The following is a 24,915-nucleotide window of genomic DNA, read 5'->3' as shown; positions in this document are numbered from 1 at the left end:
GGCCCAGTCTTGACGTTTCAGCTTGTGTGTCTTGTTCAGTGGTGGTCGTCTTTCAGCCTTTCTTACCTTGGCCATGTCTCTGAGTATTGCACACCTTGTGCTTTTGGGCACTCCAGTGATGTTGCAGTCTAGGTACCCTTGCCCCTGGAGGGGGGAACTGCACCCAGACCCAGGTGGTGTTACCCTTTTCCCTGCGGTGGGGGGAGGCAGACCGCCCCGACTCCGCAGCAGCAGGGAGGCCCCACACTCCAGACCGCAGTCGGACGGCCAACTCCTCCTCCTAGCCCCCCCGCTCCAGCAGGCCTCAGAGAATGGGGGTGGGAGAAGACTCCAAACCTCCCTCCACCCGCTCATTGTAGTGTTGATGCATGTGTGTTCTAAGGTGCAATTAAAACCCAGGAGGGCATGGAGCTACCTGCCAAGGAGCAGCAGGTAAGCGCATAGTCCCTCCTGATAGCCCTCAATGTCTAAGTGTGTTTAAAATTGAGAGGTGGGCAACGACGCCAGGGGTGAGGTGTACACCCTGATGGTAATTTGGACTCCGTGATTGTGCCCATCCCCAAGATCCTATATGTATGTGTAATGAGAGTGTGAATAATGTGAATGTCTAAGTTGTGGGATAAAATTGAGGCAGAGGCAGCCAGAAGGGGACAGGGGGGGGGGGGGGGGGGGGGGGGTAGCCTCCTCTGCACCCTGGTGGTGTTAAACACACACGAACTGGCACAGCTTTCCTGCTGCCAGCCGCACACATCACCAACACAACAACTCAAACTGAGCAAAGACTTCTAAGTTGGCGAGGCATGATAGTAGATGCCATGCAGGTGCGTCCATCTCACCTGCAGCAGCATCGCAGACCACGCCCCGCCACAGTCGCCTGTCTGTTGCAGTGCCAAAGTATGACTCACTGACTGTAGTGTCAATGACCCACCCAAAAACCCTGGGAAAACAAAAAAACAAACAAAAAGTTCTACGAAGGATCTTTTTCTTTATACAATTCAGAAAATCTGAAGGGTGACCTTGATAGGTACATGAAGTCGCTTGAGCAGGAGAACCCCAGAGCATCCGGGTGCAGGGCTGCTACTGCTGACGTGGCGGCCATCCTGGACGCACACATTGAAGTCCATGAGATGTGGTAGGAACATGGCAAAAGTGCATGTTTTCATTCACTTGTTCATTCCACTGATTTGAGGCCATAGCTGGCTGGTGTCACGGTTTCAGAATAAACTTGCTGAGATTAACATGTTTACCTTCTTAAACACACACAAGCGTTACACACAGTTGCAACTTCCCAGTAACCCACTGAGCAGTGATCTCTGTACAACTACACTATGGTCTTCAAACCATTGAGCAGATTTACTGAGACAGTAATTAACTTGTGTTATGGTGCTGGTGGTGATGACGCAGATGCTGCTTAGACAATCTTTTTGTTAAAGAATTATTTTTAAAAGAACAAACTGTCACAGCATCCCAACCCTGTGCATCAGTTAAAAGTTGACAGGTGGGTGTATCTTTTGAAAAATAAAAGAGATCACGTGAAGTGACCATTAAATGCGACAGCTGGGTGTGTGCTTCCACTGAAGTCTTTAAGGGTGTGACTTCCACTTATTATGTAACATTTTTTGAACCATCATTTTTTCCCCTCCTTCATACAGGGCTGAACCTCTGCTGACACAGATTAAAGCTGACCGAACTGTGGTGGTTTCCCCGGTGTTTGATAAAGTCAGCTTTGATGATCTCAAGGTTACTACATATCATCCCAGTGCACACGCCTTCGACTGGGCTCTGTGGTGCATGTATGAGAGTTTTACACCCGAGTATTACAAACCTAATGACGGTTCACTGCCTGGCAAGTAAGTTCAAGTGAAATCAATGTTTAACAATATAACAGCCATATTAACTCTATCATTATGATCTAATATCAATGTACAATAGTTAAAATGGAGTTCTCTTCTTTGACTTTAGGAGTCCATCTGTCATGGGGATCCTGGTTGCTGATAGAAAGTTTCTGGGGGAAATTGGAGTCCTTGATGAAGGAATGAAAGTGTATGGTGGAGAAAATGTTGAGCTGGGAATTCGTGTGAGTAAAGACCACATGGTTATAAATTTTCTTTCATAATAATGATTTTAAAGAAGAGTTGTGGAGCAGTCATGAGTGATGAAATATGTATTTGTTTTTAAGGTGCACTTTTTTTTCATGTAGGTATGGACATGTGGAGGCAGTGTTGAAGTTGTTCCATGTTCCAAGATCGCCCACATCGAGAGGGCCCACAAGCCCTACATGCCTGACCTGGGTCCTGCCATGAAGAGAAATGCCCTCAGAGTTGCAGAGATCTGGATGGATGAATACAAGCACAACGTTAACTTGGCTTGGAACATCCCATTTGAGGTGTTTTGTGGCACTGACACAAACAGCAAATTATGTTTTCTCTAAAGGATATTTCATTCTCCTGTTCATAGAGTCATGAGGCCTTTGAGAGCTCTTTGTGTTTTCAGCATCGACATTTAACGAAAATCTTTCTTCAAATTCTTCCTCAGTCACAATCTATGAATCGATTCACATCTTTTTCTTTGTTCCTGCAGAATCATGGAATTGACATAGGCGACATTTCAGAGAGGAAGAAACTCAGAGAAAGGCTGAACTGTAAACCTTTCAAATGGTACCTGGATAATGTGTATCCTAAGCTGGATCCCTGGGACGACCTCCTCGCATACGGAGGAGTAAGTTGACTCTTCTCTGTTGCTTAGTAAGTTTGTTACAGTCGAGTCCTGCGGGATTTGTGGGAATCTGTGTTTTTCCATGATTTGCTTTTATCCATCATATTGACAGATGAAGAACCTTGATGCTGACATGTGCCTAGACCAAGGTCCAGTACCAGGTCACACACCTATTGCCTACAACTGCCACTATTATGTTTCTCAAGTAAGTGAAGTAGTGACATGTTTGTCCAGAATCATGAGTAACAGAGGTGCATTCGTAAAGTTAAGATAAAAACAAACAAACTAACAAAAAACACCAACAAAAGTCAACCATTTTAAACCTTTGTTCAACCTGAGACTGCTTCCAGTGCGGCTGGTATTTTTAAATCACGCACAGGATGTCCCATTCCAAGCACATGCATTTGTGTATGTGCAGTGGCATTAAGATAATTTCTTGTCCACAGAAACACAAAGTTGCTTAAACTGAAGTTCCTTCTTTGCTACACACTGGTTGAGCTCAAGAACCATCACAAAGGCACAAATGTAAAACAAATGAATGGGACTTCCAGAGAGTGATGTTTAATTTTGCAGTCCTGCTGGAAGCAAGGAGGGCGGAGCCAAATTCAGATTACGTGTATTTATTATGTATATTAAAAGACATACATAAGTTACACATGCTTATGATCATCCCTTGTGGTCTGAAACCCTGTTGTCTGTGTCATTTGTTTGACTTTTTTACATCTTGATATCATTTTGACCTTTGTCTCTTTTATCTTTTAAGTTGGCATATTATCGTGGAACGGGTGAGCTCTACATTGGTGGCATCAAGGCACATAAGTACAATGACAACCGCTGTTTAGCTGACATAGGCACAGAAGAAACTGAGCCTGGCCTGTACAACTGTAAGGAGGCTGTGCAGAAAGGAATGGGGATATACTGGGACTTCACTCAGGTACCACATAATGAAGTTTTTTTAACCCATGTTTTTTTAAAGTCGGGATATGTGGAGCACAGTTATGGTTTACTATTTCTCAGAAGAGGTTGAATGAACACTGTTTGTCTCCTAACTAAACAAACTGTAAGTTACATTGAGAACCATGGAATAGGAATACAAGTGGGCTTACAAACACAGGTGCTCACACCTGAGTACCTGCCTGTGTACAAACAGGTACTCACAGACACATACTATCTTGGTTGGCTGCTGCCCCTAAACATATCATGCATTATCAGTCTTGTATGCTGCTCAGTAACATTCAGTATTTATTATTTACTGTTACTCATGCTTATGTTGGTTGTTGCCGTGATTTCCCTACTGTGTTGTTTTGTTTTTTCTTATTCTTACTAGGTTATCTAACTAGTTTTTAGTGTCTTTTTCCTCTCTCTCTCTTCTCCTCTATTTGTCTTTCTCTCTCCTTTTGTTAATTGTCTTCCCGACTTTTCTTCTTCTTTCTCTTTTCCATCCCCCGGTCCTATCCGCTCTGATTGTAATGAGTTAAAAGTAAAAAAAATAAATGAATAATAAAGATTGAATAAACTATGACAATCAAGTGGTACAGTAGAGCAAAAGTCATAATGATCCACTTGGGAAAATAAATCTGTTGGGCATTTTTCTTGTCCTTCAGACAATAATTCTGATTGTTACAGATCTTGACAGGGCAGGCAAAAAAAATAAATGAATAAAAAATTAAATAAAATGGCTGAATTTATAACTCTTTGTGTTTTCTTTCCAAGGGCAAAGAACTGAAGAACAGAAAGACAAAGAGATGCCTGGAAGTTACAAACCAGAAACTTCTAATGCGGGAATGTACAGGTCAAAGATGGCAAAGTCAACACATAGCCAAGCTGTTTTAAAGTGTGTTTGAACTCTGCTCATAGAGCAGTGGATACATTACTCCAGGATGCTCTCTTGTGGACATTATTTCATTTTCTTTAAAATATTTTCAATGTCAAAGTTCTTATAAAAAAAAAAAAAACTAAAAAGGAAATGTGATTTTTTTTTACCAAAGATTTTCATTTTATAATACAACATCAAACTTTGAGACTTTTTCAAAATTCGAAACAAAGGGACACAGTCGTAAAATCCTAGGAGGATGTTTCCAGTTATATATGCCCTTACTAGAAGTGCCATGAATTGCACCTCATTTGTCTGCAACACACTGTACAACAAATCCATCTTTACGTATTCTGTCACAGTACATGTAAAAGTAAAACTCATGCTTGGAAATTGGGGTTTCAAAATGTTGCTTTACTTATTAAATGTTTAGCTACAGTGGAGACCACTGTGGAGACCAGTGTTGGGTAAGTTACTTTAAATTAGTAACTTAGTTACATTACTGGTTACTTCTATCAAAAGTAACTCAGTTACTTCAAGTTACTCGTTACTTTCAGAGTAACTAGTTACTAGGGAAAGTAACTTTGGTTTTACTCAGAATTCTCTTGTTAATGTGTTGCTTCCATAACTGGATACCCAGCAAGATTGCCAGTCTTCTAACTTGCTTACTTGCCACAAGTGCACTGTGACACCTACCAATAGAAAGGAAAAAATAATGTGCACATTTCCACGAGAGAAATCCCACGCCTGATTCTATCCTAGCCTGCTTTTTACATCCAACACAAAAACTGCAGTCGTGGTGCTTTCGATTGTACTCAGAACTCGGAAATTCTGCCTTCTGAATAGGAAGATGTAGGTAACACCAGACTGCAGATGAGCTGCTTACAGGGCTGGACTGGGACAAAAAAAATCGTCCCGGGGAATTTGACTAGAGACCGGCCGCCATTATAGGAAAAATCATAAAGCCTTTGAATGAAAATAAACGCCGTTGTGACAGTGATGTACACTGTTCTGATGGTATATATGCATCAATCTATCAATCGTTTGTTGTAAGATTCAGATAATTATTTCTTTAAAAGTGAGACATTTTAAATGAGAATAAGAAAGTATTTCTTTGTGCCCCCCTCTTCCTTTTAATGCCCTGCATGGACCCCTGGCAACACTTTGCTAGATCCGCACCTGCACAGTTACCAGCTGTCAGCTACTTAAAAAAGGATCCTGGTGTTATTTGTCTCTCAGAAACAGTTCATAACTTCCCTTCAACTCATTCATGTCACCTAAAAGGTAAACCTGTTTCTCCATCACCTGTTCAGCTCTGATGATTCAGTAAGGACATCTCGTGGTTTCATCTTCATGTTTCCCTCTCACCACATATCCAAACCGACATCATGACCAGCAGCTTTACAGCTGTGGCTCCAGCAAACATCAGCTGATACTAGAAATTAATATTAAATAAATTCTAACAACAGCTGATCAAGCTTAAACGTGCTGCTGTTGTTTAGCGCGACATCCGCTGGTTTCCTCTTTCTGGCGCAAAGTGGGCGATAAACAAACAAGAGAGCCGATCAGCTGATCATTGATCAGATTCATGATTGAAGTAGAAACAGGAGAGGGAGGGGGAGAGGATGAGAGGAGAAGAGGCAGCTGTGCAGCAAAGACACAGAATAAATCCAGCTTTGTGTCTTTTTCATTGTAGCTGAAGTCCGGGACAAACTGTCACGGCTGGGGCGGCAGTCGTGTGGAGGGTGAGAAAGGAGGATCCAATAGCAGACAATGGCGGAGGTGCAAGTGGGTTTTATTTACAGTGCACAAAACCAAGGTGTGGGCAGAACCGAACATAAACCTAAACTGGGAAAACTAATACAAAATGGAGGACATGGAGCGAGGAGCAGAGAGACACGAAGAAACATGGAATAATGCAGACTACACGGGAGATTCACAGAGAAACACAGACGACGCGACGAGAAGCACAGGCAGACACCAACTATAAATACACTTGATCGACCTTTGTTTTTATTATTTATTTTATTTTATTTTCAGTTGTTACAGACGGGACAGACATGAGTGAGGGATAGGAAAGGGAGAAAGAAAGAGGAAGGAAAAGAAAAACAGAAGGGGAGAGGGACAGTGAGAGAGGGGGGGAGAAAAAAAAATCTCCTGGATCACCTGTTGAGAGAAGAAGAATAGAAAACAAGCAAAAAAAACCCAAAGCAACATACTAAACACAACACCATCACATTAATCTAGCTAAGTGTAAACAGCAGTAAATACTAAATATTGAATGTTGTTGTGCAGCACGCAGGACAGACAGCGCACAATGTGCTTTGAAGTAGCAGCCAAGAAAGGTGTAATTTAAGTCTACAAACAGTGAACACCCGTGTGCACACCTGTGTGGATCAGCGCGCTTGTATTCAAATGGTTTCCACATGTAATGGTCTGCAAGAGGATGTAGCGAGCCATAGCCCCGTCCCCCAGGGCATGAAGCAGGCATGGAGGAGATCCAGGCCCCAGACATCCAGAGGCCCCAGAGTGCAAGAGCCCAAGGAGGACCACCGGAGGGGCATCCGTGCCACCCTCATGGGAAGGGCTGAGGATCCCCAGACAAGGCGTCACCCAGGAGTCACCGAGCAGAAGCTAGAGGGGGCTGCACCGGCGTGCCCGCCGGCTCTGCCGGCAGCCAGCTGTGCCAGAGTGAACCGAGCCGCAGGCCCAGAGGCCCGAGGGCCCCCCGCACCCCGGAGGAGGCCTGACCGAGCAACAGGTGCCAGGCCCCACCAGGTAGCCACCGGGAGTGAGCTGGTACATACCTCGTGTGTTGTTTGTGAAGGAAGGACCCAAAATGCAGGCAAATGCTGTAATGCGAGTGAGCATTTATTTACAGGGGTGGCAAAGCGGCAAAAACAGCAAATGAGGAATGGGGAGCTACCAAAACTTAGAATGGGGGAAAACTAAAGAACAAACCTGAAACGAGTAGTAGGGAGAAACATGAAGATGAAAATCAGTGAGACATAGAGAAACAACAGTAAAAGGCAACCAGTAAAGGCAACCCACACTATAAATACACACACAGAGGAGCACGAAATGGCAAACCAGAGGGAGGCACAGCTGATCCTAATTAACAAGACGAGACGCAGACCTTCAAAGTAAAACTGGAACCCACAGATTGAACTACCAACACAGACTCAGGGATGTGAAACAGATATATAAAAAAGAGAGAAAGAAAATGATGAAAACAAAGAAAATAAAAAGTGTGGAAGCGTGAGTGGGAAATTGTCTCCAACTGGGGGAAGCAGTGACGCTACAGGTCATCTTCTTCCCCTGCTGGACACAAAAGAAAACATAATTTGGAGTATTGTGGATGAAAATAATTAACAACAACATCAAGAAGATTTTTGTGTTTGCGGTTAAGACCAAATAGAAATATCATTTTTGGGGTTTAAAGTCAGTAGAGATCAAAACAAAATAAGTAGAGATGTGTTGCTTTAGGAGTGATGAAAACATATGCAGTCACAGTGAATAATGAAAGTCTCTCAGTCTGTCGATTACAGGTGGGGAACGGACCTGGATCAATTCTCCAGGGGCAGCAGTCGGGAGAAAATTATAGGTTAAAATCATTAGAAAAAATAGAAACACCCAGCCAGAATTTTTGGCTGAATTGCTTTGCAGCTTCTCGTCCTCGTCCTGAACAAGCAAGCTCCAAGGAAGCTGATCTCTCCCTGAAGACACCGAGTGCAGTTTCAGAAGCACAAGCATGAACATCAACAGTGGACAGGAGTCCAAGAGACAATACCAGAGTTCTGAGCAGAGAGGTCCAGCAGCGCTGTGGGCAAACGGCATCAGAAAGAGAAGAACCACCATCTAGATTGGATGGATGGAGATGCGTTTCCAGCAAGCTGCAACCTCACTGTGTGTGAAGGACTTTTGAGAAGACTGTCTGAGCTTGACATTTGCCATGTTTGGAGCGAGATGGCAATGAAAGAGACAGTGGGACAAAGAGATACACGAGACAAAGCTGAAGAAAACTGACTGCCATTGGACTGAAAAGTGGGAGAGAAGAAAAGGAGCAGAAGAGGACTGAGGCTGCTGTTTTAGTGTGGGGAATCAAATTAGGTTAAGGAATCTGGGGAGACAAACGACTGCCTGGAAGTGGAGGATTGACACAGTGTCCAGACCACCACAAAAGGGGGAGGAAGACAAGCACTGAGGTATGCAAGTGTACTGTTAGAAAAATGGAAAGGTGACACGTTAGAAAAATGGAAAGGTGACACCACACATGCAGATAATATGCACCAGAGATAACAAAAAATCATACACAAAGTGTTACACATTAAAAGAGGGCATTTGTAGAAGGGGTTGACAACACACAGCGTGGTTGCCTATGGTAACCTGCAAGCATTTGGGGTTTAGCTGTGCCTGACTATGACAGAGTTTTTCATTTAGATGTTTCTGAAACAAAATTTGGAGTGAACGGAGTTTTGTTTCAGAAAAAAGGGGGGAAGGTACATAAAAGGATACATAAAAACAGAAAATGTATTAACCCGACTAACACACACACACACACGTAATGAAGATCAAACACAATTTTAAGTAGGTAATGCTGTTACCATCATCCTGTCTGGTTTATTGAGTGGGTTGAGAACTGATACATAGACGACTGAATTAGTATTATTTTGGGGAACATGATAGCAGGGGTGAACAGAAGCCTGCAGCCAGAGTTTGAATGAGTGAAACTAGCAGATTTTTTGTTTTTGTTTTGTTTTTTGTTTTGTTTTGTTTTTGTTTCTGAAGTATGGGGGAGGTTTTACCATGGCACCAAGTTTTAGATTTGGTGTTTTCTCACCTATGAGAGAAAGAATATTCTGTGACAAGTCCTAAGACCGGGCTTCTGTATTTTTTATTTTCTTTTGTTTTTCAGTTTTATTTGTCATTTGTCATTTTATTTTTATTTTTGAACAGTGCACTGATTTCTGTTTGGGAATTTCTTTTCTTTAAGCAGATCTGCACGTCGGGAATTAAAAGTGCTACACGTCGTCAAGAAAATTGTTGCAAGTGAGTTTCTCCACATTAAAATGGGCTCAGGAGAAAGCCACTTATCTGGGACAATTAGAAAATGAGAGTCCCTGCCTAAAAAGGATTCAGCGATGTAATCCGATCTAAAGTTCTTCTTTTTCTTTTTGAAATGACGTCATTTTGCTGAGAGTGGAAACTAAATGCGACGATGAGTTCCACTATCAGCAAAGAAAGAAAGAATGGATGAATGAATGAAATGGAAATAAAAACAAACTGACTGACTGGTAAAAGCTGACAAGACTTGACCACAACTCAAGGTTAACCTCCACCTAGACAGGACAAAAGGGTGGATGAATTTATGTGTTTCCTTTTACAGGAGCAGAAAGATGACAGCAACATTCGAGGTTGCGTGACGATTTAACCTTTTAAGTGCCACTTTCTGTGTCTGTGCATCTACCAGGGGTGTTATTCACTACCTTGTGTTGCTCACAGAGGAAACTGTGAGAAAGTGTGTACACACCTGCGCAGCGCTAACATTTGCATTCTCTTTTCTACAGCATTACAGTTCTTCATGTGATTTGATGATGTGATTTCTAACAGAACAATCGGTGGATGTTTGTTTCTCTACTACAGGTTATGAGTTGGTGATGCTGTTACACTGTGTTGTTGGGAAAATGTTGAAGGTTACTTTGACGATGTGAATAACGTGAGAAATTTCCTGTGTTGAAACCAGTGTCATTCTTTTTACAGCAGGCTTAATTTTATGGCCTTTTACGGCACCTCTGGAATGTGGATGGCCGACGCCTGCCCACCACACGATCCATGTGTTGCTAATGTTTGTTTTCTTTAAGAGTGCATTGTGGAGGATTCAGCAGAAGCAGACAAGTGACATGAGAAAAACAAATAAGGGATGCAGTGTTTATGGAATAGTTGAAGATGGGCTCATTAGCTGGCCACTATTGAACTCATAGTGATAAAACGGGTGGAGTGACATTGCTTAAGGGAAGTCACAGATTAAATTGTGGAATAAATTGGGATGATTCATGATTTGGGACAAATTATGGTAATAATAAATCAAATCAAATCACTTTTTATTGTCACATCACATGTGCAGGCACACTGGCACAGCACATGCGAGTGAAATTCTTGTGTGCGAGCCCCACAAGCAACAGAGATGTGCAAACACAACAACACAAACGAGCAAAATACAAGAATGGCCAACCTGAAACTAATAAATATATGTACAATATATAATAGTGTATGCATTTCTGGATGTGTATACTAAATATTTTCCTACGTGTGTGTGTGTGTGTGTGTGTGTGTGTGTATACACATTTTTACAAATTAAATAGTAAAAAAATAAAATAAAATAATAATAATAATAATAAAGTATATAAAATATACAGAGTTGAATATGTGCAAAACAAGTGGCATTTATATACAGTGTGGAGTGCATAATGTTGAAGTTCCAGTAGTGAAGCTGAGGTGTCTATGACGTGTTCAGCAGTCTGATGGCCTGATGGAAAAAGCTGTCTCTCAGTCTGCTGGTACGGGACCGGATGCTGCAGAACCTCCTTCCTGATGGAAGCAGTCTGAACAGTTTATGGCTGGGGTGACTGGAGTCCTTGATGATCCTCCCCGCTTTCCTCAGGCAGCGCTTCCTGTAGATGTCTTGGAGGGAGGGAAGCTCACCTCCAATTATCCATTCAGAGCACCGCACTACTCGCTGGAGAGCTTTGCAGTTGTAGGCGGTGCTGTTGCCATACCAGGTGGTGATGCATCCAGTGAGGATGCTCTCAATGGCACAGTGATAGAAGGTCCTGAGGATGCGGGGGCTCATGCCGAATCTTTTCAGTCTCCTGAGAAAGAAGAGGCGCTGCTGCGCCTTCTTCACTGTTTTGTTTGTGTGTACTGACCACGTAAGATCCTCAGCCAGGTGTACGCCAAGGAACCGGAAGCTGCTCACTCTCTCCACAGCAGCGCCGTTGATGGTGATGGGGGTGTGTACTTCTCTGCACCTCCGGAAGTCCACTATCAACTCCTTTGTCTTTGCGACGTTGAGGGTGAGATGGTTGTCTTGACACCAGTGGGTCAGGGCGCTGACCTCCTCCCTGTAAGCCGTCTCATCACCGTTGGTGATAAGACCCACCACTGTAGTGTCGTCCGCAAACTTCACAATGATGTTGGAGCTGTTAGTGGCTGTGCAGTCGTAGGTGTAGAGTGAGTACAGGAGAGGGCTCAGTACACACCCCTGTGGAGCACCAGTGTTCAGTGTGATGGGGGATGAGGTGATGCTGCCCAGTCTGACCACCTGGCGTCTGTCAGACAGGAAGCTAAGGATCCAGCTGCAGAGGGAGCTGCTCAGTCCTAGATCCTGCAGTTTCCTGTCCAGCTTCGAGGGAACGATGGTATTGAATGCTGAGCTGTAATCTACAAACAGCATCCTCACATACGTGTCTCTCTTCTCCAGGTGTGACAGGGCAGTGTGTAGTGTCAGGGCTATGGCATCATCAGTGGACCTGTTGTGGCGGTATGCAAACTGTAGAGGGTCCAGTGAGTCGGGTAGTGCAGAGCAGATGAAGTCCCTGACCAGCTTCTCGAAGCATTTGCTTACGATGGGGGTCAGGGCTACAGGTCGCCAGTCGTTCAATGAGGAGATGGTGGAGGATTTGGGTACAGGGACGATGGTGGCCATTTTGAAGCAGGCTGGGACTACAGACAGAGAGAGGGAAAGGTTGAAGATGTGCGTGAACACTCCAGCCAGCTGAGCCGCGCATGACCTGAGGACGCGGCCGGGAATCCCGTCCGGACCTGTAGCTTTGCGTGCGTTCACCTTCCTGAAGCACTTCCGCACATCCTCCTCAGACACAGTGTGCGCACTGACGTCATCCGCGGTGCGCACACTGTCCGGTCTCATGGTGTTCGCTGTGTCGAATCTAGCGTAGAATACGTTTAGATCCTCACACAGAGAGGCCGTGGTCTGCGGTGTGCTGGTTTTCCCTCTAAAGTCTGTGATCGTGTTTAGTCCCTGCCACATACTCCGAGGGTTGTCAAACTGTTGTTCCACCCTGTCCCTGTACTCACGTTTGGCTGCTTTGATCGTCTTCCGGAGTTGGTAATGTGCGTGTTTGTAGTCCGATGTGTTCGCGGAGGCAAAGGCGGTGTTCCGTGCCGCCAGTGCCGCGCGAACATCTCTGTTAATCCAGGGTTTTTGATTTGGGAAGGATTTGACTGTTCTGGATGGGACGACATCTTCCACGCATTTCCTGATAAATCCACAGACTGAGTCTGTGTATTCATCAATGTCTCTGGCAGCCACGTGAAACATTTCCCAGTCCGCGTGATCAAAACAGTCCCGCAGCGCAGACTCCGATTGGTCTGTCCAGCAGTGCACCGCCCTCCGGGTTGGAGCTTCCTGTTTCAGCTTCTGCCTGTAGGCGGGCAGGAGCAGGATGGAGCAGTGATCTGATTGGCCGAATGGGGCGCGGGGGAGGGCTTTGTACGCATCCCGGAAAGAGGTGTAACAGTGGTCGAGTTGCCGGTTTCCACGTGTGTTGAAAAGGATGTGTTGATGGAGTTTTGGTGAGACTTTCTTCAGGTTTCCCTTATTAAAGTCTCCGGCTGTGATAAACGCTGCCTCTGGGTGTGCGGTTTCCTCGCTGCTGATCGCGCTGTACAGTTCCCTGAGTGCACGGTCAGTGTCGGCTTGTGGGGGAATGTAAACAGCCGTAATAATCACTGCTGTAAATTCCCTCGGTAGCCAGAATGGCCGGCACTTAATCATCAGGTACTCCAGGTCCGGTGAGCAGAAGGATTTGACCGGGTGCACGTTCGCATAATCACACCAGCTGTTGTTGATCATGAAACACACACCACCGCCTCTGCTTTTCCCAGTAAGATCCTGTGACCTGTCCGCGCGGTGCACAGAGAACCCCGGCAGTTGTATTGCGGAGTCCGGTACTTTGTCCGATAGCCAGGTTTCTGTGAGGCAGATCACGCAGCAGTCCCGCATCTCTCGCTGGAATGAGATCCGTGCCCGAAGCTCGCACAGCTTGTTCTCCAGAGACTGCATATTAGCCAGTAATAAACTGGGTAATGGTGGTCTGTAAGTGCGCCGTCTCAGTCGAACCAGAACGCCAGATCTTCTCCCTCTGCGTCGGCGTTTGCGGCCTCCAGGGCCAGAGAACAAAGGCGTCTCAGGTGAGATGAATGGGGGTCTGCAAACGGAGCGTCCGTGTTGCAAAACTTGAACTCCGGAAAGTTATAAGAAAGACCGTCTTTTATGTCCAGTAAGGTTTGTCGGTCGTACACAAGGAGACAAGTGCTGCTCGTGAAAAAATAAAGGAAAAGTAAAATTAAACACAGAAGAAAGCCGTTGCTTGGGGGAGCTCGCGACGAGGCTGCCATACTCGGCGCCATAGTGATTTAATGATTGGAGAAAACCTGCACATGATACTTGTCTGTTATGCTGAGTACTTTATCACTCTCATGATCTATAGTTGGTTGCAAATGTGAAGTTTGATTTAACAGATTTGTCTTCCAGGTTACAGGCTCCAGGTGGAGCTGGGAGTTAAACAAGCTTAACATGTGACTGCTGGTTAATGTTTTTACACAGGGTTACAGGTTGGAGTATGGCTGCTCCAAGTGGGAAACCCTGGAGATTGTTTTAGAGAGAATGTGCAACATTCTTGTACATGTCTCATTGGGGAGTTGACACATGGTGAAAGCCGTGTGGCGAGAGGAGTGTCATTTTTTAATCTGTAGATGTCATGAGGTGCCATGACGAGAAGGAGTGGCTGAGAGGATCGTCCACAAGATGGGAGCTGAGGCCAGGAGAGAGGCTTCAGGAGGATCAGAGATCATCTTCAGCACAGCAGACATCACACAGAGAGCTGTGCTACTGAGCTTCCAGGAGATCAAGAGGAGACTTCAAACAGCAAGATTTTAAATAAAATGAAAGATTCAATGTTGACGCTGAGGAAGACAACTAAGGTGTACGACGTGCTCTGCCTTAAATCTTCAGCAGCGTTGGAACATGAGAACCTGAGGGATGGAGAGAGCGTGCCAAGCTCCAAAAGTGACAGCGCAGAGGAAGTCCAGCGATGGAATTGTGATTCTGTGTAAGGCACAAATACTAGGAAACTGGGAAATAGTTGACACCACTTTTCCCAAGGATGAAGATCACCTAAAGTGTGTCACTTTGCCATGCAGATTTGATGCTCTGCAGAGAAGCCTTCTGCGAGGGAGAGATGTAAACAGACGAGCCTTTTTATCTACATTTAATTTATGTTAACTTCTCTAGGCTGGTTGAGGGGGAATTGGAGAGAAACGGTAGTGTTAGGTGTGACTGTGGTTATTGTAACTGTGATTTTTTTATAAGTGAATTGCCCAGAGACAGACCTGAATCCATTCCAGCGACTCCACCATCACAGGCCACGGTGAAGCGAACCAAACGTAGTGAAACAGGTAAATCAGATGAGTGTTTTGATTATTATGGCGGTATAGAGTTGGACTACGTTAAAGGGTCCACAATCTGGTATACATTTGATCTTTGTGCTGTCATTAAATGCAAGGGCTTGCTGAACAGTTGAGTCCAACATTTTTAATGGCAGTACAAAATCGGATGGCGTTAGATATGTTGTTGGGAGAAAAAGGGGGCGTTTGCGCGATGTTTGGGGATATGTATTGTACTTTCATTCCAAATAACAGTTCCTGACGGCTCTGTGACCCGAGTTCTGGAAGGCCTAAAGACATTGTCCACCGCAATGTAGGAGCATTCGGGATTAGATGACCCGCTGGAAGCGTGGATGACCTCTGTCTTTGGGCAATGGAAATGTTTCATTATGTCAATTATGGTTTCTTTGTTTGTTTTTATTGCAGTATTAGTGACATGTGGGTGTTGTTGTGTGCCTTGTATCAGAGCCTTGTTCGTAAGACTCATCAATCGTGCTGGGGGAGAATCTGATACAAAGGCCGACACCATGATGCCACTTTTGGGAAATGGGGAGTCACAGTATGAAAACATTATGGTGAGAGATTTAGTTTAGTTTTATCTGCCATAGGGCAGATAAAAAGGGGGATTTGTAGGAGTTTTTAGCTTATTTTAGAGTTTAGAAATGTGTTAATGTAACAGAGTCATAAATCACATTGTTATAATTACACAAAATGTGTTCTAAACCCCCAAACTGTTCCTTTTATACCGGACTTTTAGGACCTCCAAGCCTGTAGTTGTGTTCATTATCAGTTAGAGCCCCTCCTCATTCTTTTCTTCTTCTTCTTTGGTGCAATACTATAAATACAGTGTACCCCTTTTGCCTCTCCCCTTTTCCTACAATTCCCCTGTGGGAGAGGTGGGTGTAATTTCTTTCCAACACCTTGAAACACACATAATTCATATTTAGCCACCCTGATGTTTATGATTGCGATGTTAGTTCAGTTATTGTCATTATTAAGCCTGTTTTTGTAAGATGTTATAAGTGTGTAGTATGTGTGTATCATAAATGTGTTTTAGGCGCCATAAATGCTAGCATGAATATATACTCCTTGCTAGCTTGGGAGCTGTGGTGGGTTGAGCTAACCCTCTTCCCCACTGTTTGTATTTGGTCTAGGAGCTGGAGTGGGCAAATTATTTACTTGGAGGTCTTTCTTTCTTTTACCTTTTTTATCAGGTATGTCGGATTTCATGTTGTTGTTTTTGTTTTATCTTATGTCAAATATGTTACGTGTAAATGCATATTTTATGTTTAATGTAAAAAATAAATGCCAGCCCTTTTTCTACAATTCCCCTGTGGGAGAGGAGCTGGAGTGGGCAAATTATTTACTTGGAGGTCTTTCTTTCTTTTACCTTTTTTATCAGACACAACGCAGAATCACACCGGTTACACTTGGTGCCGCTGACCCGTCACATCGCCAATCCGCGATCCACCCCTCCTCCTTCTGCTGCCGCTGTTTTCCCGCCTCCTCTCTGCAGCTGTGTCCCAGAATCCTGTGCCCTGCGCTTTGACTCACAGGTTTTTATAACGACTGTGTGATCGATGCCCTGCAATTTGGCTTACAGGCATCTCTGTCACGTGTGAACTTAAAGGGCAAATACGTAGGTGATCATTTCTGTCACTGTTTCATATTGTTGCTTCAAATTATACAGGCACGGATTGTAATTTATTTATTTTTTCTATTGATATTGGCTTTTACAGCCTGTTTTAATTGAGAGGAGAAAACAACATTTTATTTTATTTTCTATGGTGTTTTGATTCCTTGATGTTTTTTTTCTTCTCCCCACATTTCATTGTTTTGTGAAGTTTTGCATAATTGTGTGTGGGGGTTAGGCTCGTTTTTTTTTTTGCTGTTAAACAGTGATATCTCACTTGGGCCAACATGTTAAGTGAGGAAACTATGGATAGCGCTTTGCCTGATCTGTTCTCTGTGGGGAGTAATATGACCTTTGGTTTGGGGAGGGGTCATCAGATTGCTCCAAAGTGCTTTGGAAGGGGTAGGCCAGTAGTCCCAGGTATTGGTGCCCACACTGTAGACCAGTCAGTGATGCACTCACCATTAATGCCAGCAGCTAGCTCCACACCAGCTGCTTGCGAACGCCAAACACACACCCAGGCTGTCACTAGTGACATGTTGAGCAGCTTGATCACTGACTTAGCAAAGCAAATTGGGGAAAATATCACATCCTCTCTTAACTCTATGCACCAGCCAGCCCCCACCCAGCCACAGTCTTCCCAGAATGTGCCCTCGAGCTGCAATGACCAGTCCCAGCTGAAGGTTGTTGTTCAGTCAGACACCAAAGCTCCACCATACTTCAAGGGCGACAACACAGATCTATTTCCCATCGGTGAATGGGAGGACATGATGAGATGTTATCTGCACAGAATCAGCTGTGACACAGATGAAGAAATGTTTGCCATATTAATGTCTAGACTGACTGGCAAAGCCAGAGATGTGGTCAAGGTGTCACTTCGTTGCCGCCCTGAGTTGAATCGGAATGATCCTATTACTGCTGTGTTTGACATACTGAGGTCAACTTCAGCGACTTGACATATTCCAGCCTGCCCATGAAAGATTTCTACAGTACTGTGCCACGTCCAGGTGAGAACGCCATGGATTACTGGATCCGGTTGAACAAGTCTATTGACGCTGCTGATGAGTGTCTCCGCAGGCGCGGCAAGCTGGTAGAGGACCCCGGTAGTGAGGTTGTTTCGATGTTCATTAATCACTGTCCTGACCACAGTCTTGCATTGTCTTTTCAACTGAAGGCTCCTGAGGAGTGGACTGCAGCTGAGGTTCAGAGCCGTCTGGACAACTATGTGAGGAAAATGAGACAGTCTAGTGTTTTGTCTCATAATACAGCATGTCTGTCCATCCCACATCAGAGCCCTGTTGCTGTTAACAGCCAGCCCCACTCCAGCGGTGCTCAAGCAGTCCCAGTAACACGTGAGCCAGCCTCGTATCCTATGCCCTCTGTTCCCTCTGCAGCCACATGTCAGCCTCTTTCTTCTGATGGCATGGTAAGTGTGCAGCAGCCCTCTGCTTGTCCTCCTTTGACTCCTCATGTCATGCCCCCATCTTTGCCAGTTTCCGGCCCTCCTCCAGCTGAGCCAGGTGTTCAACAGATGGTAGCACTGTTTGACAAGGTTCTGTCCATGTGCACTGCATCACTAGACACTGGTCCTAGGTGCCCACAACCCACAGGTCATTCCCATGGGCACCGCAGTGCTCACCGTGCTTCGTGCAGAGTGTGTGGCTCACATGAACACACAACCCATGTGCATTGTAGGCTGTACAAGCTATGCCACAGCTGCTTTGACCCTGGACACATGAGGCGTGAATGCCCACAGTTGCGCCAGAAACCAAGCATTTCAGTCCCTCCTTCCACCAATGCTGCTTTAAACTAGCCAGCCCATGTAACGAGAGGGGTAGCATGGGCAGTGTTGATGAAACCCTCACAAATGGAACAGACCCAGAAGCCATATATGTTAACTGCTGTAGTAGCCTCTCTGATGAGAAGACTGTTATTATGGGTTCACAAAGAGTTGGCAGGGCTAGTGAGTTGTTTTACACTCCAGTGTCGGTCAGTGGCCGGTGTTCCCTGACAGGCATGCTTGATTCAGGAAGTATGTCATGCACACTAAGTGAAGAGGCTGATAGCAAGCTAAGAGCCGCTGGTGTTGCTCTGATTCCGCAGCATGCCCCTGAAAATGTGGTGCTGGTTGGTTGCGGTGGCCTTCTCACACAACCGAAATGCATCTATGATTTGGACATTGAAGTATATGGGACTAGGTTTCTTGTACCAACATTTGTGGTTCCTGGGCAAAAAGATGAGCTCATCGTGGGGAGCAATGTGATCCGGCCCATCATTCAGAAGATGAAGGCTGATACAAAGTATTGGGAGCTTATTAACTCCAATTACACTGGCACTGATTGTGAAGACTTCCTGCAGTTGCTGAGCTGTATCTCACGGTGGTCTGCTCCTGTGTTGCCAGATAAAGTAGGTACAGTCAGGTTGCGGAAGAGTGTCACTCTCCTGCCACAAAAAGAATATATAGTTTGGGGAAAGCTGCCACCTTCTGCCCTTGTGTCTCCAGGAAGTACTGTCGTTGTGGAACCCACGTCAGCCCGTTCCACTCCAAAGAACATAATGGTGGGGCGCATTATAACACCCATGTGGGGAGATCGTTGGGTCCCTATGAAAGTCCTTAACCCAACAGAGAGCCCTGTGACACTTCGTCGCAATGCTAAGATTGCGGATGTCTTTCCTTGTATTGCTGTGGAGGACCTGCCCATCACTCAAGGTCTCTGCGAGACTCTGACCGACCAGCATACCAGTTTTCCCCCCTCATCAGACTCTGTGCCTGACTCTGCACAGCTACTCAAAGATGCTGGGTTGGCTGACATTGATATTGAGGGCTGTGAAGTGTCAGATGGGTGGAAGAGGAAATTGGTGGAGCTTGTGTTGACTTACCAAGATGTGTTCTCTAGAGACAAACTGGACTGTGGTGAGGTGAAAGACTTTGTCCATCGTATCCACCTCACTGACGACCGCCCTTTCAGGCTTCCCTATCGCAGAGTACCCCCGGCTCACTATCATAAGTTGCGAGAGGTGCTGTCAGACATGGAGATGAAAGGCATCATCAGTAAGTCCACCAGCGAATACGCCTCGCCACTGGTAATGGTTTGGAAGAAGTCAGGTGACTTGAGGATATGCACTGACTTCCGCTGGCTCAATGCCAAAACCATTAAGGATGCTCACCCACTGCCCCATCAGGCTGACTGTCTTGCTGCCCTTGGTGGGAATGCTTTCTTCAGCACCATGGACCTCACATCCGGGTTCTACAACGTTCCCCTCCATGAGTCTGACAGACGGTACACGGCTTTCACTACACCTCTTAGCCTGTATGAGTACAACAGCCCAGCATCTTTCATGCGGATGATGCTCAGCATCTTTGGTGACTTGAACTTTTCCAGCCTCCTGTGTTATCTTGATGACCTGCTGGTGTTTGCGCCTTCAGAAGAGGAGGCCCTAAAACGTCTTGAGATTGCTGGTCCTCAGGCGAGAGAAAACAATCTGAAGCTGGCGCAGCAAAAATGTCACTTTCTCAGACGCTCTGTGAGGTTTTTGGGTCATGCGGTGGATGCTGGTGGTGTCTCGGTTGATCAGGATAAAGTGAGGGTTATCGCCAATTTTCAGAAGACTGACCTTATGGATGGTGACGGTTGCACCGCTTCTCAGAGGAAAGTGAGATCCTTCCTTGGCATGGTGATGTTTTACCAGCATTTCATTCCAGGGTGCTCTCGTATCGCGAAGCCACTCTTTGCTCTAACTGCCGGTCAGAAGAGGACTAAAGGCTGCCATGGGAGTCGGAAACCTGGAACTTTTCGCAAGCTCACCCCTCAAGACTGGACTCCTGCTTGCGAGAAGGCATTTGAGGGACTCAAAGGTGCACTCCTCAGCTGTGCGGTGCTGGCACATCCTGATTTTGAGAGGCCATTCATCCTTTCAACTGACGCTTCCATGGATGGGCTGGGTGCTGTCTTATCCCAGGTGCCAGCTGGTGAGGAGAGAGCAAGACCTATAGCCTTTGCTAGTAAGTCTCTCAGCCGCAGTCAGGCCAAATACCCAGCACACCGGCTTGAATTTTTGGCTCTGAAGTGGGCTGTGTGCGATAAGTTCAGCCACTGGCTCAAGGGTCATCGGTTCACTGTCTGGACTGATAACAATCCTCTCACATACATTCTGACTAAGCCAAAGCTGGATGCCTGTGAACAGCGTTGGGTCTCTAAGCTTGCACCATACTGCTTTGAGATCAAATATGTTCCTGGAAAGCTGAACATCGTGGCAGACACCCTGAGCAGGGAACCGTTTGTGAGGCTGTTGGCCCAGCGCCTCCTGTCGGAGCCCTACTTTGAGCTGCTAGAGCAAGTCAGTGATGTGAAAGATGCCAGTGTCCAAGATGCCTTCCGTTTGACCTGTCAGCCTCAATCGATATGCAGTGCTCCACCCTCTGCTGTGTCTCTGTCAACTGTTGACGTGTCTTCTCTCATGTCTTCCCTCTGTGAGTGGGAGTCTGCTTCTCGCCAGCGTGCAACATCCCTCGCTGGTCACCTGACCTCCATTAGTCCACCTGACTGTGATGTTACTCATGCGCTGTCCCATGCTGATCTCCTGTCTCATCAAACAGGGGATCCTGTGATCTCCAGAGTAGCCCGCTATGTTGAGCGTAAGCGCAGACCCTCCAGACGTGAGCGCTGTCATGAGAACCAACATACGTTGCGGCTCCTGAAACAATGGGATAAGCTCACATTCCTCAATGGTGTCCTCTACAGAGTCGTGAGGGACCCACTGACCAAACACAAGAGATTCCAGTTTGTGGTACCTGACTCCTGTCTGGCATACACGACAATGCTGGTCATCAAGGTCAACCTCGCACACTCTCCTTGGCTCGTCAGCGTTTCTTCTGGTATGATATGGAGAAGGATGTGCGCGATCATGTGAGAAATTGCCGCAGGTGTGTTCTCAGCAAGACCCCAGAGCCAGCAGCTAGGGCCCCGTTGGAAAGCATTAAGACCTGTGCTCCACTGGAACTTGTGTGCATTGACTTCTGGTCAGCTGAGGACAGCAACAACAAGTCTGTGGATGTCCTTGTGATTACTGACCACTTCACAAAATTAGCACATGCATTCCAATGCCAGGATCAGACAGCTAAGAGAGTTGCTAAAAAGCTCTGGGATGGATTCTTCTGTGTGTATGGCTTCCCTCAGCGCATTCACTCTGACCAGGGAGCTAGTTTTGAGAGTGAGCTGCTCGCAGAGCTTCTGGTTTTGGGTGGCGTTGCCAAATCTCACACTTCACCATACCACCCCATGGGTAATGGTACCACGGAGAGATTTAATCGCACCCTTGGAAACATGTTACGGTTCCTCCCCCCCAGATGCTAGGCGCCGAGTGGGTCTCAGGTCTCTTATCCTCCTTGGAGGAAGCTATGTTGCTGATCTAATTCATTGTATATGTGATGTGAATTTGTTTGAGGCCACTGTATCTGTTAGTGTGGGTTTATACTTTTTTTTTGTTGTTGTACTCTTTAGGATTTTGTGTAATTCTTGGGGGGTGAATGTAACAGAGTCATAAATCACATTGTTATAATTACACAAAATGTGTTCTAAACCCCCAAACTGCTCCTTTTATACCGGACTTTTAGGACCTCCAAGCCTGTAGTTGTGTTCATTATCAGTTAGAGCCCCTCCTCATTCTTTTCTTCTTCTTCTTTGGTGCAATACTATAAATACAGTGTACCCCTTTTGCCTCTCCCCTTTTCCTACAATTCCCCTGTGGGAGAGGTGGGTGTCATTTCTTTCCAACACCTTGAAACACACATAATTCATATTTAGCCACCCTGATGTTTATGATTGCGATGTTAGTTCAGTTATTGTCATTATTAAGCCTGTTTTTGTAAGATGTTATAAGTGTGTAGTATGTGTGTATCATAAATGTGTTTTAGGCGCCATAAATGCTAGCATGAATATATACTCCTTGCTAGCTTGGGAGCTGTGGTGGGTTGAGCTAACCCTCTTCCCCACCGTTTGTATTTGGTCTAGGAGCTGGAGTGGGCAAATTATTTACTTGGAGGTCTTTCTTTCTTTTACCTTTTTTATCAGGTATGTCGGATTTCATGTTGTTGTTTTTGTTTTATCTTATGTCAAATATGTTACGTGTAAATGCATATTTTATGTTTAATGTAAAAATAAATGCCAGCCCTTTTTCTACAATTCCCCTGTGGGAGAGGAGCTGGAGTGGGCAAATTATTTACTTGGAGGTCTTTCTTTCTTTTACCTTTTTTATCAGACACAACGCAGAATCACACCGGTTACATTAACATAGAATGTAGAACTATTGTAGAGACATTGACACTGCCCTCAATATAATAAAGGCCTCATTGTGTTGTGAACTTAGGAGTAGATTGTAGGAGACCCCTCCCCCACTTGAACTGTGAAAGTAAAACAGAGAGGAGTTAATGCTGAGTGGAAATTCCCCACAGAATGTTTGGGTGGGGGTCTCAACATTTATAACTGGATAACTGTGGTCTGGAAGAGAGATGGGTTTTATGACCTAGGGAGTCACCTACACCCACAGTGTTTTAACTGTCACGCACACACATCCACACGCACACTCACTCATGTGCACTCACACATACACACAGGTATGCGCACACAGTCACACACGAACACTCACATAGACACGTGGGAACGCGCACATGTAGGCATTCATGTGCTCGTGCACATAGACACAGACAGAGTTTGCAGCACACCGTGGGGGGTTTTATGATGGGGTCGCCCCTACAAAGCTGTGTTTCACAGAGAAAGGAGTGAAGATTTTTTGCAGAGGGACACACCGGCCTGGTCTTCCCTTCTAGAAGTGCATGCTTAAATGAAGATGAATAAAGATGAATAAAGGTTTTGTGAAATGACTACTGAGTTCCGGTGGCGTCTCTGGAAGTTTCGACGAATAAAAGAACCGGGGTAAAACTGATTTCGTAACAAGACATAGGCTTTAAGCAACCATGAGCCACTGATAAGCGTGACAGATCAATAAGTCTGTGTAAAGTGCACCTCTTAAACAGAGAAAGTCAATGAGCACGCAATAAAGTGGACTTGGTAGGGGTAGTTTATCACCAGCCTTGCTGAAAGTTGAATTTAATTTATATATACAGTCAGACTTTAAAGAAAATTTTATTTGAAGTTTATAAAATCCAGGTTTGATACTGTTACATATAAACTAAGAGATGTTCATTTCTGGGTCTTGCTGTATCGGAATTTCACCTGTAGGAGACCTTCTTGACGTAAGCTGTGTTTGTTACGGGAGGACGGTGGAGACACCGTACGAGTTTACTGTGTCAGCAGAAATAAGGAAGTCAGAATTACAAGACTTTTTGTGTTGTTGTTTTCTGATATTTCAGTGCTTAGTTGATTATTGTGAAAGCCCAGGACGGGAACCAAGTGAGGCAGAGCGGTCATTCTTTCGCTTGTGTGAGAGCACATTTGATGATTTTCAAATCCAGTTTTACTGGAGCAGATGGACCGCGCCCTAGTAATTTCCATAACGAGAAGTAGAGCTGTCTCCGATTAAAACATATCGGGGTTAAAGAGTGCTCGAGGTTCTGGGGAGATTGGATTTGGCTTTTCTCTCTCTCTTCCAAAAGTATAAATTTTATCCCTCAAAATTGAAATAGCGCTGATTCCTCTGTCCTCACACACTCAGGATCTGAAGTTGTTCTCTTACATTTTTTTTCAGTATTACAGTACACTACAGTACTTAAATCCATATTTCCTGATTAATGAGGAGTTACTGAAGTACAAGCTTTTTTTTTTAAAAAAAGTTACTGTCTTTACAGATGTGGCAAGAGACTGAAAGCATGCTGTTGTTTGCACATTTAATATTCAGCTCTGCACAGGAGCTGAAGCAGGATGCAGCCTGTTGCTTTTACAGTATAATACTTGTAATAAAAGTACAGTAACAGTAATTAGTGACTGAGTAGCCCGGGGCGTTTCTCTTGATTTCTTTAGTCGGTGTAAATTCATTCACCTGCACGGGTTAGCTAAATGAACCCTGACAGCCGAGTGCTCATTTTAGCTAGCTAGGTCTCAGGAACTAGCTAAGGACGGTAGTTACGGATTAGCTTACAAACACGTTTAACTTACCGAAAAAGTGCAGCAGGGCCTCGGGTCCTTCTGTCGGGTAGTCCAGTTTACTGAAGAACACCTCAGGCTGTCAGGTTAAAACACTCAGTCGTGTTTTCGTAGTGTAAACACTGGGCATCCTCTCAGAGCCTACGCTCTATCTGCTATTCCCGGACAGAGATACGCAAGTTTCTCCGTGA

At 45.2% G+C, this 24,915-nt stretch overlaps 1 protein-coding gene across 1 annotated transcript; it reads left to right on the top strand.

Moving 5' to 3' along the window:
• Nucleotides 1–800: 800 nt before the first annotated feature.
• LOC308384994 (putative polypeptide N-acetylgalactosaminyltransferase 8) lies at nucleotides 801–4,548 on the top strand (the record flags this gene model as incomplete). The annotated part of the gene is made up of 9 exons (XM_080863704.1): nucleotides 801–894; nucleotides 1,000–1,132; nucleotides 1,653–1,850; nucleotides 1,963–2,077; nucleotides 2,201–2,386; nucleotides 2,581–2,718; nucleotides 2,828–2,920; nucleotides 3,479–3,649; nucleotides 4,429–4,548. 9 exons carry the CDS (start codon nucleotides 801–803, stop codon nucleotides 4,546–4,548), a joined length of 1,248 nt encoding a protein of 415 aa, XP_080719830.1.
• Between the last annotated feature and the right edge of the window lie 20,367 nt (nucleotides 4,549–24,915).

Source organism: Rhamphochromis sp. 'chilingali', assembly GCF_963969265.1.
Source record: "Rhamphochromis sp. 'chilingali' genome assembly, chromosome: 2".
Classification (NCBI taxonomy): domain Eukaryota; kingdom Metazoa; phylum Chordata; class Actinopteri; order Cichliformes; family Cichlidae; genus Rhamphochromis; species Rhamphochromis sp. 'chilingali'.
The sequence above is the reverse complement of the archived record's forward strand: the minus strand, read 5'-3'. Positions and strand labels throughout refer to the sequence as shown.